At 35.7% G+C, this 16,417-nt stretch overlaps 1 protein-coding gene across 4 annotated transcripts in view; it reads left to right on the forward strand.

The window, feature by feature from the left end:
- The window catches only part of PCGF5 (polycomb group ring finger 5), a 108,917-nt gene extending 95,430 nt beyond the window's left edge, over positions 1–13,487 (forward strand). For 3 of the 4 annotated variants that reach the window (XM_059662815.1, XM_059662817.1, XM_059662814.1), the window contains 2 exons: positions 3,762–3,821; positions 10,584–13,487. In XM_059662815.1, the coding sequence (XP_059518798.1) occupies positions 3,762–3,821; positions 10,584–10,631 (108 nt within the window). In that variant the 3' untranslated portion in view covers positions 10,632–13,487. The remainder of the gene's footprint in view (positions 1–3,761; positions 3,822–10,583) is intronic. The other variant, XM_059662816.1, reaches the window with a different exon arrangement.
- The last annotated feature ends 2,930 nt before the right edge of the window (positions 13,488–16,417 follow it).

The raw sequence follows: 16,417 nt of genomic DNA on the forward strand, positions 1-16,417 counted from the left end.
CCCCATCCTCCAGAACTTCTACCTAAGTCTCCCACCCCACCCCCATCTTTGTCCAGTAGAGCAGTTGGAACAATCCTCTTAAAACAAGTTAGAACATGTCACTTCTCTGCTTTGAGCTCTCCAGTAACATCCAGTAGCATGTAGACAAAAGCCAAAATCCTTCCAGGAACCTATAGATACAGACCCCACATGATTTTCCTAGACATGTCTCTGATCTGACCTTCTCTCCCTCTCCCTCTGGCTCCCCCACACTCAGCCTCACTGGCCCGTTTCCTCTAATGTACCAGGCTTGCTCCGGCTCCCCAGTGTTCACCTAACTTGTTCCCTTTACCCCTTCGCTCAAAGAATTTTGCTTCTCTACCTTCTCAGTGAGGCCTCTGACTCTGACACTCTAAATCCTTTTTTATGCCTTACTATTCTCCATAGTATTCCATCACTATCTGAAATCCTGTCTCTCTTGTTTATGGTTTCTTAAAATATATCCGAGGGCAGGGCTTGTCTCTGTTCACTACTGGGTCTCAGCACTGGGAGCAGTGCCTAATACAGATACTCAACAAATATTTGTTTAAAGAGGAAACGGAATAAAAATGTTTCTTGTATAAGGTTAATAGTTATGTAAAATATACCCTAAATATCATTCTATTTATTTGAATCTCAATTTCCCAATTGTTTTTTGTTAAATTTTAAATATTTTACTTGTTCCAATTAATTGTGAGTTATAATAGTAATTGATGAATTCTGACCTTTGAAATGAGTGGACAAATTATCAATAAAACAATCATTTCTTCTTTTTTTAAAAAAATATATTTTTATTGATTTCAGAGAGGAAGGGAGAGGGAGAGAGTGATAGAAACATCAATGATGAGAATTATTGATAGGATGCCTTCTGTACGCCCCCTACTGGTGACTGAACCTGCAACCTGGATATGTGCCCCTGACTGGAATCAAACCTGGGACCCTTCAGTCTGCAGGCTGATGCTCTATCCACTGAGCCAAACCGGCTAGGGCTAAACAATCATTTCTTGATTAAATCCCTACTAGCCTTTTCCATCTCTACCTTCCATTGCCAGCAAGATGCCAGGATGTCTGAAAGCTCGCAGTACTTTACCTGCTGGCATTGCTAACTCACTCTGCCTTGGGCTGGGATCAGCTTATTTTCTAAACCAGTGATAGCGAACCTATGGCACGTGTGACAGAGGTGGCAAGCGAACTCATTTTTTTGGTTGATTTTTCTTTGTTAAATGGCATTTAAATATATAAAATAAATATCAAAAATATAAGTCTTTGTTTTACTATGGTTGCAAATATCAAAAAATTTCTATATGTGACATGGCACCAGAGTTAAGTTAGGGTTTTTCAAAATGCTGACACGCTGAGCTCAAAAGGTTTGCCATTACTGTTCTAAACTATTGTCTACTTTGTGGTTCCTTCACTTGCTTCTGGTACATTTTTATTGTTTTATTTTTTTATACTTTTTTTTTAGTACATTTTTATATTAAACTTCTTAATCCACCTGGGATTTGTTTAATTACACACACATACCTACAACAAGGCTAAGACTCTTACTGACTTCTAGGACCTCTTTTTGTATTCCGGATACTAACCTTTTGTTATATATGTTGAAGCTGTTTCTTCCCAGTTATGTCCTGGTTTCTAGTTTTACCTCCGTTTTTTAAGCCTTAAAATTTGGGTAATGCTACCTATCTCAAAAATTTTAGTGAGAATGCGATAGTATAAAGTACTTAGCAGTGTGCCAGCATACTACGTTAGTTATTTTATTAATAGCTTATGTTAGCTTTTATTATTATAATTCTCTCCTCCTACACTTGGTCTTATCTGAGAGCTCACTGTTAGTATCTCTTTCTGTTCAAGCCTTCACTTTCATCATGAACTCATGTTCTTCCTGATCACCTCTTGGGAGGGTTGAGTGCCCACTCTCAGGACAGCCCGTCTTTCTCAGATGGTCCTGGTCAGTTTTATCTTCCAGCAGCCTCTGCTAGTCCATACCTAAAGTTACTACACCATATTTACCTTGGTTTGCTTCAAATATTTGAATTCTCAAGCAGTTTTAGAAAAAGCAAACATTTATCTGGACTAATACCAGAGAGATTAATGGAGGGAAATAGGGAAACTGCCTCTTACCACTTCCTTTACTCTCATTAAGTGCTACTTGTGTAGTTAGTCCAAATCTGATAGATAGAGCTTAAAAACTCTTTTTTTTTTCTTTTTGTTAATCCTCACCCGAGGATATTTTTCCATTGATTTTTTTAGAGAGAGTGGAAGGGAGTGGAGAGACAGAGAGAAACATCTGTGTGAGAGAAACATATTGATTGGTTGCCTCCCACATGAACCCTGACCAGGGCCAGGGGTCGGATCAACCTGCAACTGAGGTATGTGCCCTTGACTGGATTCTAACCTGGGACCCTTCAGTCCTCAGGCCAATGCTCTATCCACTGAGCCAACCCGGCCAGGGTGAGCTTGAAGACTCTTGAGAAAGGCGAAGGTTGCCAAGGACAGCAGTGCTGGGCATATACAGTGATGGCGAACCTTTTGAGCTCGGCGTGTCAGCATTTTGAAAAACCCTAACTTAACTCTGGTGCCGTGTCACATATAGAAATTTTTTGATATTTGCAACCATAGTAAAACAAAGACTTATATTTTTGATATTTATTTTATATATTTAAATGCCATTTAACAAAGAAAAATCAACCAAAAAAATGAGTTCGCGTGTCACCTCTGACACGCGTGTCATAGGTTCACCATCACTGTCTTAGGACATGTTGATGAGCCCTAACAGAAATGCAAAGACTAACTTTTAGGGGGGAACTTGCTAAAGTCTTTGGGGAAATGGAAAACTTCTAAAATTTTATTTTAAAGGCTGTCAATATATTTGTTTTAATTATAGCTTACTTAAGTGTTCTTTCAAAGTATATATTTTTAAAAGCCGCTCTGGGATGTTAGATTTCTCCTGGTTAATTTATACCTTTCATTTTTATTTATTTATTTTTTCCATTTTGAATAGGCATGCAGTGTTGAATTCACATATGCATAATGTTGAAAAATCACTAGATGATTCTTTTAAAATATGAATGATTAAACTGCTTAAGTGAGTTTACAAAAGAATTTACTCAATAGTTTTAAAATATGTTCATTTGTTTACTCATAAAACATTTTTTGAGTGGCTGCTGTGGGCCTTAGCTATTAATGTTGCAAATATAAATAAGATAGAGACACAAGGAGTTCACCATCCGATGTTATTAAAATATATATGGAGACTAAGCATCTAACCTGCTAACAATATAAGGAACCAAATTTGAAACAGAAAATGGATCCCTTACAGGTTGAGGCAAATTTCATGCCCCTGTCAGAGCTCTGATATCCTTAAAAGTGATGCTTTCAAGAAGTAGTTGAGGAGGGGACCTAGGAGATTAACCGTAAGACGGGACGGATGGAGGGTTTTCCCAGGCATTAGTATTCGAAGAGGAGATGGAAAGGATGGGTAAAACATTTTGGTAAAATATTTGCAGAATATTAGCCAAACTCTTATTTATACACTAAAATTACTTTCAAGCTAAATTTTACTAGTCACTATTATTAAAATCAATTTTAAAAAACCGAGCTACCCTAGTTTGTAAAGTGTTTACTTAAAATGAATCATGTTGGCTCATGTTTGACGTTAAGTTATATTTTTTGAATAATCAGTTTTAAATATGTATCCAGTTGTGGATGCCTCTTATCTGATGAGTTCATCTCCTCCGCAGTTTCGGTGTCTGAACTGCTCAGCTTCGCAAGTCTGCCCTCAGGATGGCCCTTTGTATCAGGTAAGAGGCACTCACGACTATACATATGACCCTGACGATACTGCCACCATGGGGACTGCTTTCATCCCAAACTCGAGTTCCTAAGACATGTAACTTGGTGAAACTAATACTTGTTTAAACTACAAAACTTCCTTTCAAATTATGTCCCCAAAGTTTTCCATTATTTTAGTTCTCTTGAAATATCTATTTAATTTTACTAAACTAAAAATGAAATTATTGATGTTAAGACCATTTTTTATGAGTTAGGGATTTTTAATAATTACCAGTTTTAGCCCTTGAGAAATCTCTGCTCTATAGTGGATCTCTGCTCCACAGTTAATACTTCTTTGTGTGTTACTTTTTTAAAATTACTCATTCACCCACAGTGAAAGGTAAAATGCCAGATGAGGTGAAGCTAAATAATGGCAGCAGCTACATGTAATTGTGAGCTGGCCCACTCGGCCCTCCCTAAGTGCTTTACTTGGGTTACCTCTTTTAATATAGAAATGATAGTGAACTAATTTAATAATGCACTGAGAAAACTTGAACATGGATCTGAGGAAAGTTTATCAATAAAAATACATTTTATAAATTTGGAAAACAGAAGGGATTAAGGGTGGTATAGTAAGAATTACTGTACAGAGATGATCTATGGATTAATTATAGCATTTCTTTAAAATCCCCATTATTTGGAATATTACTTAGCCATAAAAATAGAACAAAATCTTAATATTTGCAATAACATGGATGGATCTAGAGGGTATTACGCTAAATGAAATAAGTCAGTCAGAGAAAGACAAATATCATACGATTTCACTTATATGTGGAATCTAAAGAACCATGTAAACAAACAGAAATAGACTCTTAGATACAGAGAACAAACTGATGGCTGCCATAGGGGAGAGGGGTTGGGGGACTGAGCAAAAAAGGTGAAGGCATTAAGAAGTACAAAATGGCAGTCACAAAATAGTCATGGGGAACATAGGCAATACTCCTATATAATAAAAGCCTAATATGCAAATCTACCAAATCGCAGAACAACCGGTCGCTATGACGCACACTGACCACCAGGGCCCAGATGCTGCCCGCAGGCCCCAGGCCAGCCAAGGCGGGTGCAAGTGGGGGACTCCGATCACCCGCAAGTTGCCCCATAGATTAGCCCTGATCGCCGGCCAGGCCTAGAGACCCTATCCATGCATGAATATCATGCACCGGGCCTCTAGTATTGTAATAAGTATGTATGGTGCCAGGTGGGTACTGGAAATATCAGGGGAACACTTTGTTGGCACTGATGTCTGTTTCCTTAGAAATAAAGATGTTCCTAACCACTGATATCAAGTATTAGAGAACAGCAGGAGTAAGACCAAATTTTCAATAATCCACACACATTTTGTGTGTGTGGGTGTGTGTATAAAATTCCTGAAATAGACAATTTTGTAGAAAATATAGGTGGACCAAAATTTACCTAGGAAGAAAGAAAATTTAAATCACTAAATCATGAAAGGCATAAAAATATTATTAAAGAATTACTTCCTCAAAGGATACCTAATTAGTTTTATGGTCATAAACTTAAATTTTCAAGGAATAGATCATTCCCATTCTAAAAATTGTTTTAAATCATTGAAAAAGATCAAATTCTTCCGAATTCATTTTACAAAAGTAACACAATCATGATAGCAAAAACTGACTCCCAATTAGAAAACTAGCAAATCTTATTTTTATATTGATTTTTTTTAGAGAGAGAGAGAGGAAGGGGGAAGGAGAGAGAGAGACATCTATTTGTTGTTCCACTTATTTATGTATTCATTGTTGATTCTTATACGTGCCCTGACCATACACCTCGGTGTATGGGGACGACACTCTAACCAACTGAGCTGGCTACCCAGCCAGGACTCAAATCTTATTTTGAATATAAATATAAAAATGATAAATAATATACTATATTATACTAAAAGAATGAAAGCAAGACTAAATAGTACTTTTATCAGTAATGCAAGAAATAAAAATCATCAGTAGATGCTGAGAAGGCATTTGACAAAATTCAGTGTTAAGTTCTACTTTTTCCTACCAGCTTCTGATTTTGAAAAGTTTTAAAACAAAAGTTGAAATAATAATACAAAGGAATATTCTTTACTTACACACAGATTTACCAAGTAACATTTTGCTACATTTTCTGCCCTCTCTCTCTCTCCTTATCAATCTTTATACATATACCTATTGTTTCTTTGTGAAACCATTTGAAAGTAAATTTTAAGTATCATGACAATAGGCTACTAAATACTTCAGCATATAATATCTAAAATCGAAGACCTTATATAGAATCAAAATACCACTACACTCAAAAAATTTGAATAATATACTAAATATTAGAGATGTCAATTCTCCCCATAATTAAATTATTATATTTAGAGAGGTTTTAAGCACACTTTTACCAATTTTTTGTTTAACTCGACAAAATAAGTCATTCTAAAGTTCATCAGGAAATATAAACCAGTGTTTCTGATCAGTCACATTTTTAAATGAGCAACCTGGGGACATGTGCAATGCCACATATTGACATGTATTTTAAAGCTGGAATAACTAAAACAGAGGACTAACTTACACACAGACATATGAATAAAAAGAATAGCTTAGGAACAGACTGTAGTATGTATGAACCTATAAAGAGAGTATTTTAAATTATGGAGGAAGAAAGATTCATTTAACAAATATTGTTAAGCCTTTAACTGGGCATTCTTTTAGGTCCTGGGGATACAGAAGTAAAAATGAAAACAAAATTATTTCATGGAGCTTACAATCTAATGATGGTAACAGATGAAAAGTAAATAAAATTTATAATGTTAGAATAAAAGTTGAAGTAAATAAATAGAATTAGATAAGCTTGCCAAGGAAAGCTTTCTTGGTGATGATATTTGATCAAAAAGACGTGAGAGAAATAGCTATGTATGTATCTGGGGTAGGGCACTCCAGGCCGAGGGAACACAGCAGAGATCTGGAGGAGAGGCGTATCTGGCTGTTTAGGGCTAATCGGTGAACTCAGAACATAGATACTGGGGGTGGGGTGTGATCTAGTAGGGTTTGTGCAGGATTCAATCCATACTTCACATCTGAGTTTCTCATGGCTTAAACTAGTAAATATTTAAAGGAGAAAATATAGTTGAATAATGAATCTCAGAGTGGGGATGGCCTTTCTCCTTGTACATGTGAAAGAAAAAAAATACAAACTGAGCTGACTATTAATATTGTAAAATACATGACAAATATACCACAATTGAGGAAATATTAGTAATATGATACAAAGGTTTAATGTCCTTAACACATAAAGAATCCATATAAATCTATAAGATAAAGTTCAGCTTTCCATAGAATAATGAGCAAAAGCTATGATTAGGCAAGTCACAAAAGAAGGAAACAGCCCAATAAGCATACAAAAATGGTTTACTTCTTTAGAAGCCGAGAAAACAAATAAAATATTTTTATGTTTATTTAATTGCCAGATTAAAAGGAAGAAGGGGTAGTGTTCATTACTGATGAGGCTATGGAAGAATGAGCTCCCATATTTCTTTTGGAAATGTAAAAATAGAACAACTTTCTTGGAGTCCACTCTCTTGTGTGACAACATTCAGCAAAAAGCTCTAAAAATGTGTGTGCTGTTTTAACCAGCAGTTCTACTTCTAGGACCAACCTGGGGATGGCAGGGAGGAGGTGAGGTAGAGAGCAGGGACTAGACCAGTGATAGCGAACCTATGACACGCCTGTCAAGGTGACACGCGAACTCATTTTTTTGGTTGATTTTTCTTTGTTAAATGGCATTTAAATATATAAAATAAATATCAAAAATATAAGTCTTTGTTTTACTGTGGTTGCAAATATCAAAAAATTTCTATATGTGACACGGCACCAGAGTTAAGTTAGGGTTTTGCAAAATGCTGACACACCGAGCTCAAAAGGTTCGCCATCACTGGACTAGACCATAGGTCACTGGGTCAGCATTAATTTGTAATAGAAAAAGAAAAAAAGGAATAAAGTAAAACATACAGCAAAAAGGTACTTGTTGATAACTTACCGGTTCATTTCTGTAAAGGCATTATACACAGCCTTTAAAAATGATCATGTTAAGTAAGTAGAGTAGAAACAAGTGTATGGAATTTTTTAATGGACAAAATTATTTACCGAACAATATGTGTAGTATGATTTCAGTTTTCAAAAACAAAGAAGTACGTAGACAAAGAGACTAGAGAATATACACTGATATGATTATGGTGTTATCTTTGGATGGTAGCATTTAAATCAAATTTCTTTTGTTCATGGTGCTTTTCTATATTTTCCAAATCTACAGTAAAGCCAAGTTATTTTTATAAAGAAAAACTTGTTTTTTTAAGAAAAAGTGTACATCAAAGTTAATTTTAGGATTTTCTAACATTATCACATTTAAAATACATACTTTGGAAGTATCTGTTCTTTATTTTAGTACCTGATGAGACTGGGGACTAGCAACCCTGCGAAATGTGGGTTGATTCAGTAAAATCACTTAACAACATCGGGAGGAGTGAGTGATGTGCCATAATTCATTAGAGTAAGAAAGCAACTGAAACGCAAATAAAACTTAAAGTTCATCTTAATTTCCAGTATTGTAACACATTTCGTTAAATTTATTAAGCTCCATATGTTTTCATAGATAAACAAACACAAATGGTTACTTAGAGGCAAAACCATTTTTGGCCAAAAACTGAGAAAGTCCCAACCACTTAAAACCAAGCCATTTTACTTCCCTCTCTACCTTCATGCTACTAAAATCGGTGTTGGATTCTCCTGTGTATTATGAATGGATCTAGAACAAATGACTTAATTATTTGCAGAGTCAGCATCAGGAGTGGAAACGGAGGTGGGAGGCGTATTGGGATGAAGGGCAGGCGGGAGGCTGGGGGCTGGTAGAATGGGAAGCAGTAAAGTCAGAGTTGGATATCTAGGTAGCAGTCTCCAAATCTGGCTGAGCTTCAACAACACAGGGAGTTTTATAAAACAGATTTCTGTCTCCCCTCCCAGACACACTGATTCAGAGGGAACAAAATAAATTTTAAAATAAAAACAACAAAATTCAGACCAAAAATGATTTTGACCATGGAAACCCTGAGACTGACTTTTACTCCAGCCCCTAGAAAACTGGTAGTGGTGCCACCTTATTCAGCTGGGAGGAGCGAGACCTAGGAATTCCCGTTCCCACTCTCAATCCCATCCTGGCTGAATGGTAGAAGGGAATCCAACACTGGGTTTTCTCAGTACGTAGCACAGCTATGATGAATATCGAGACTTTTGTCAGGTCACTGTCAGGATTACAGACTGTCAGTGTATCCCTTTGATTCACACGAAGAACAGTTCTCTGTACTGGATTTTTGCATTCACCCACACTAAGATGAAGGGGAAACATTCAAGGGCCATTTCAGCCCTTTCTGGGTTTCATAAAAGTAGCTCCTCAAAATTTCATTTTAAAAGGGAGCATCTGCAGCTTTAAGAAAAGGAAAACCATTGGTTCTCCAGACCCTTTCTGACTTGGGTTCCATACATGTGGTAAAACAGAGGGTAAATGCAGATGCAGAAGTGGCACCGTGCCACATACTGTTCGTCTACTGGAAGCTGTTTCCTCTCTAGTACCATGTGCTGGTGTGTGGCACTTTTTCTACATAGAGTAACATGAAGGACAACCTGAACCATTCAATTACATAAATCAATTATTTAATAGGACCAACTGATTATTGAAAGGAGGCAGTAACCTAAATGTTTCATGTAACAAATCAGCTACTTTTGTTTTTTTTAAAAAGCTGAAAAGAGTGTTGAACTGACTAAAAATATGTAATTTATGAAAACTCTCCCACTTTCATAGATTCATGGCAGGAGGTGTCTGTTCATTTGTGACTCAGTAGGTTCTCACCGAGTCCAGCTCTGTTGGAACCCAGACTGCGGACTTGGCTTGTTCAGCCCCACAGGTGCACACCTTAAAGGAGGCATCACAGCTTTCAGTGCCCACAGGCCCTGCCTCCCCCTAAGTGTCACATCAGTACTAGGCACATGCAACCAGTGCAAGGACTATAGGACTTTAAACTTGACCTTTGTCATATATTATGGAAAACTTTACTGATTCTAGAAAAATGATGGCAACTTAAAAATATAGAGTTTTTATAGATACAAACAGAATGGTGGTTACCAAAGAGGAAGTGAAGTAGGGGTGGGCAAATTGGAAAAAGAGAGTCAAATATATGGTAACGGAAGGAAACTAGATTTTGGGTGGTGAGCAAGCAATAGAGATAGCAAATTATACCATTGTACACCTGAAATTTATATAATATTAACCATTGTTACCTCAGTAAGTTAAAAATATATAGAACATAAACTGATGAACAAAAATAGATCTAGAGGCAGAGAAGCATCGAACCGACTGTCAAACCTCAGAGGGAAGGTGGGGGGTGGGGGTGGTAAGAGATCAACCAAAGGACTTGTATGCATGCATATGAGCATTACCAATGGACACAGACACTAGCGGGGTGAGGGCATGTGCTGGGGGGTGGGAGTGGCCAAGAAGAAGTCAATGGGGAAAAATGGAGACATATGTAATATTTTAATCAATAAAGAATTTTAAAAAATAAATATATAGTTTTAATGTCACCTTATTATAATCACTAGTATCAGCAAATATTGGAAATTATAACTCCTTATTCTTAAAATTTTTTGTATATGATCTATATTGTTTTCATATAAAAGTCTTCCTCATCATGTTTTTATTTGTAGTCATATCCCATGGTATTGCAGTATCGACCAAGAATTGACTTCGGTTAGACCAAGGGGCCTGGACCCCACTGAGATGAATCCTGCACTCTTTGTTTACTCATGGACAGATTGCACAGCAAGAGGTGTGTGGACTAAAGGGACACAACCAGATTTTCAGCATGCAAATAAGGCCATTGTCTGTCTCTAAATTGTCAGTTGCATTTATGTTGTTTCTATTAAGAGCAAACCAAGTGCCATTCTGCTACTGAACCACCTGTGTAAGTTATTTGTGCTGTCTCACAGTGTACAGGTCACACTGAGGTCAGCTGAGTGTCATCCCTGTTGCAGCTTTTGGAATACTGTGCTTGTTGTCCCAAGACTGTTCTAATATTCAATTACACTAGTAATATGGCTCAGTCTTTGTGGTGTTACAGTTTTCACATACTTTCTCTTTTATTAATTCTTGTTCAGATAGAGTGTTGTACAAGAAACTGGTAATTATTATATCTGGAAATGATTTTATGTGGCAAATATGTTTAGAAAAATGGTTTTTGAACCACTTTCCTATTCTCAGTAAGCTTTCTCTGTGCAACATAGTTCATCTTTTGGGAAGAATTCCAATTATTCTTTAACATTAGAGCACATTGTAATTGTAGGCATTTTAAGTCATCTGTCAGTGTAGTCTACCAACTGCATAAGGAGGGCCTGTTAGCCCTCCAGGTTGAAAATGTGTGCGATTCTGGGAGAACTGAAGCTGGATTCACAACCATTCAAAATGTTGGCAGCTGATCACATTTACTTCTAACAAAATGACTGTGTAAGTAAGGTTCCTCTTCTCTCATAATGCCTTACGACAAGCGGGTACTGCTGTGAACCGTCTTTGTGTAGCCAGCCCATTTTATGGATGCATCACTGTATTGTTGCTCTCATTTAATGAGTACATTGTTTCTCTTAAGTTGGCCTTAGGTGTGTGTTGCTGTGGCATGCAGAGGGTTATGATGATTTTAAATATTAGGATCTTTAGAGCAGATAACATTAGCTATTTTATGGATTTCAAAAGTCTCAAAACAGTTGTAGATTAAAACTGTTACCTATCACATTTCCAAACCATTTGCATAAAATAGAATAAATGCAGTGTAGTAGATAAATATGGTAACCACAATTAGTGGTCTGAGGATATTTCACTTTAGATCCTGTAGCAATCAGGGGGGTGGGATTACTATTCATACATAAGTTTATTATGGTCAGAGCTATGGGAATGGCCTTGATTTTGCAGTTTTGTTAAGTCTTCCATTCATTTTGAGATTAGTCTGCAACTCAAAGAAAGTCTTGTTACCTTAAATTATATGAAGAACTTCATTTAAATGTTTTAAAATGTATATTTGTTTTCCAAAAAATTCGTTGGAAATTGTTTTATTAATTGCTTCAGAACAAGTTAACCTCTGAAACTTAGGAAAAAACCTTGAAAGTTAGGAAAAATATTTATTTTAGAAACCTGACATGAGCACAATCTGTGTGTTACACACACAGTTTTTATACTGTAAACATGGTAGATGTGCTACATTTTCCAGTAAATTGTATCACACATTAATGCCTTCTGAATAACAAAATGCTTCTTAGAAATAAAACATTGTAGAACTCTAAGAAACACATACAAAATACAACTAAGTCTTGATGCGTTTCACAATATAAAAGGCTGAAATAGCATAATTCTTTTTTCATGTATCTTTGTTTCAAGTCAAATAGCCTATATTAAAGCTTTCTGTTGTTTTCGTTCTGACTTGTGAAAAAGGTTATGGCAGTAATTTCATTTGTTAGATTGTGTTTGTGCTTGGAAGGGCTCACAAGCAGAATTTAAAAGGCAGATTTTTTTGTTAAAAACCTATAAAAATGGTTGGAATAGACCATTACCATTATACTCAACCAAAAAACTGAATTAATTCTTTAGCAACAGAAATTATTTTAGCCCTAAAATCTAACTTCCTGGCATCCTAAAAATTTTAAAATTTATTATAAATTTGTTAAATCTAGGTCAGTAAATAAAATAATGTTTTACATTTGGGAATTTATTTTAATTGACTTAATGCAAAATGCATTGAGAGTGCATTTTAAAAACCACAAATGAGACCTGGTTGTTTTGGGGGCACCAGCCAAAACCTACAACTTTAAGTGAGTTTTATGGATACAATCTCTTTACATTTGTCCTGTTGCTTCATCATATGTAATTTCACTATTTTCCAAGGAAATATATAGGAAGCAATTATGAAATTTAGAATAGTTTTTGTGTATTTTTACTGAAATGCAATGGAATATGTGCCAAAACGTGTGGAAAATTTATATAAAGAAGGACATCAGTTGTCGGTGGGGCAAGGTACACATTTTGTGATGGTCTTGAGTAATGCTGTATTACTACAGAACCACAGACTGCTTCAGCCAAACTCTTTTGATATATTCAACTATGATTTTCTAAGTATGGGACTGCTTTCATATCTAGTAATACACTAAATCCCAATTAATTATTCCCTAAGTTAGGTTGTGAAATTTGCAAGAAACCAGAAATAGAAACAATATGCAGATAACTTTTGTGGTTAGTTTTATAAACTTAGGGTAGTAGTAAAACAAACTCTTTATATAAATAACCTATAGGAATAATCATCTGAATCTGCAAAACTGGGAAAATAAATAAAACTAACATTTTCTTTGGTCTATTGTTTCTTAAGCAACAACCTGAAAGAACTTTACTTCCATAAAAGGTTTTGTCATCTGTTTTCTCTGCTTTAGATATCACATTAGTAAAAAGGTCAAGGAACCTGGGATTTGAAGGTCCATAGTTTACACATATCACTCTGAGGTAATCACATCCATTAATAGAAAAATCAGAATATGGCCTTTTCTCTAGATTGACAAAATACTTTGAGGAAATACCCCCCCCCCCCAAAAAAAGAAACTAAAAGGCTCATTAGCTCATTCAATCTGGGGTACAGCTACCTTGGGTGATGTCTTTTCACTACTTTTAGAAAGATGTGTTATTTCTTTATTCATTGAAAACCTGTCCCATACTAATTTGCCACATTTTATAAATGTAATGAGTTTGCTCAACTATGTTATATACTCAAATGTGATCTAAATTTAAATGATTCTTTAAGAGGAAAAAAGGTATGTTATATAATACTATGAATTGTTTAGCTTTATTGAAATATTTAAGAGAAAGTGCCTCATTGCTACCGTGCGTTTTAGATTTACTGCATACAGTTTGAGTTACCTGTACTTGTCTCTTATTATTTCATATCTAAATAGATACTTGTAAGTTAGAGTGATCACTTTTTAAAAGATTTTCATAAGAAAATACCTATCACCAAAGACATTTTCCTGCTAATGAACACCATGTGGGAGAGACAGTTGTAACAGTTTGGAGTTTGGAAATTTTTAGATTGCAATTTAATTTTATGAGGCAATAACATTGAGTAATTGCTAAAATATCACCAAAGAAAGACTTTAAATTGAAATTTCATGGTGAGATTAATCAAACGCAGGGTTTTTTTTCTGATAATTAGCAGCGCACACTTTCTTTCAAATATGCTTGTTTTTCCCGGACCATTTGACAGGTCGTAGGAAATCCTCAAAGGTGAGAAAGAGATAAACACAACAAATAGCCTTCCTCTGGATGAAAAGTGGGAGAAAGACATACTTTGAAAGGAAAATTGAAATGGAGATTTTAACTTCTAATTTGAGAAGCTTTTTCTTCCATGGAGGAAACAGAAACAAAAACTTACATTTATTTGGTTCCTGAGTTCTTAGTAATATGATAAATTTTATTAAAGACTGACTTGGGTAAAGTGTTGACATGCTTACTTGTATAGAAAATAGTACTGTCTATTGGACTCACATACATAAATGCTTTTTCCATGTTTAAAAGCAAAATTTTCATAAAGGCCTGTTTCACCTCCCTGTCCTGTTTCTCAATGATTGCTCTACTGTTATTAGAATTCAGCCACACAGCCAAATTAGCAAAATGGGTCTCAGATCTAGATCATACATACATCAAATTAAGCACTTTTCTTACACCATTTTCCTTGGGAGCTCAGGCCGTGGGCCGCCTCAAAGGTAAAGCTCGCATCCTGAAGTCTCTATGATAGGCTGTACATAAGCCTTTGTTACATACTGTGGTTTATCATAAGGAATTTCCCACAGGCTAAGCTTGATACTCAAGATGTTGGTTGTAGGAGAATTGCAAAAATGAATGTGTTTGCCATAACTTTAAATGCCTGGATTAGAACCACAAAAAAACGTGAAACGGTATTATAAATGACACACACACACAGTAAGGAACATAGCATGTCTGCCAGATCTGGCATATGACAGGTGGAAAAATATTAAATACACTAGAGACTCCGAAACCCTTGGAAAGCACAAAATAACCAACCAATGCTGGATTGACTTGATAGACCTAGTTCAGCCGTGTTTTGATTGAAAAACATGAGACTGAAAGTTCGTTAAAATGTACTTAAATATGCATTACAAGGTTTTCACCATTTTTTTTCCTACAACAATGGCATTTTCCCAATAATTTAAAAGTGATTCTCTTCCCAGTGTAGTCACATATAGTGTGTTTACTTCTTAGTCTTTTACTTTGCTTTCAAACACTTAAAATGCTTGAGCACTTCCTTTTCAGAAAGTTATGAAATTAAACTTAAAAATAATTTAATTTTAAATGCGCATTAAAATGTGTCTGTGTACCTCTTATGCCCCTTTCCTAGAAGCCAGCACTGAGACATTGTTCAGCAATGCTTTTTAATGTTCTTTACCTTTAAACCTAGAATCAAGTGCAACTGATGTCTGTTAAATGCTGGGTCTAGTTTTCTTCCAGAGCTTCGTGGAATAAGAAACTAATCTAGTACAAATGAAGATTAAATGTTCCTGGGCAACAGTAGAGTTAGTAAACAGATTATTTATCCACAGACGCACGGCAGTCCACTGGAGCAGGGGTTCGGCACATTGAAAATGTAATGCGATCAGCCTCTATTGTCTGGGGTCAGTTTTCTTTTGCTGTGTTCCTTAGAATGGGGTGGGGGCCTAAGTGTCCTTATGAAGCTGTGGTCCACGACACACGCCCGTGAGGGAGCCCGGGTCCTGCTGCGCCCTCGCGTCGGGCAGCACCAGCGAGCACCAGTGTTGTAGAGTAGCCCTCACGTTAAACAAAACCATCGTAGAGTACAGTGAACAGTTATGTTGCTGATTTTCCTTTGAAATATAAAATATTTTAAGCTTTTTTTTTGTCAAAAGTGGTAACATCTTAATACAAATAAAAAACCTTTTTGTGGTTGTAAGATTTAGCTTATGAATCATTCAAATTGAAGTGAAAGATTACCAGGTCATTGTTAATGACTTAGTCTATTAAGAATATATGTATTTTTGTAAAGGAAACGCACTTGTAGATATTTAATCAGTACAAGATATATGTCTGTTTTGCAGAAATAAAATGCTGCTTAGAGATTCTCTTGAAATATTTTTTATTTTTGTGCTCAAATGTATTTTCTGTTGATCTATGGAATGTTCTGTACAAAGCTGTATGGTCGTACTGTTGGGCTAGATACTTCTGTTTTTTAAAATCTGGACTTAGCCAAGTATACTTGACCATGTTAAAAATAGTATCTTTGTTATTAAAATTTTGATTGCATAACTTGTTGTCTGTCATCCTTAATAGTAGTTGTAGATTAAAATCTCCATTTAAAAGTATCAGGTACGACTATAGCAAATTTTGTTGAAATTTGTTGAGTATTTGAGATCATAAACATTTTCTAGAGTTTGAGCTGTTTAAGATGTAATACTTGGAGTGTGCACACATGTACCGTTTC

The sequence above is a fragment of the Myotis daubentonii genome, chromosome 13 (genome assembly GCF_963259705.1).
Source record: "Myotis daubentonii chromosome 13, mMyoDau2.1, whole genome shotgun sequence".
NCBI lineage: Eukaryota > Metazoa > Chordata > Mammalia > Chiroptera > Vespertilionidae > Myotis > Myotis daubentonii.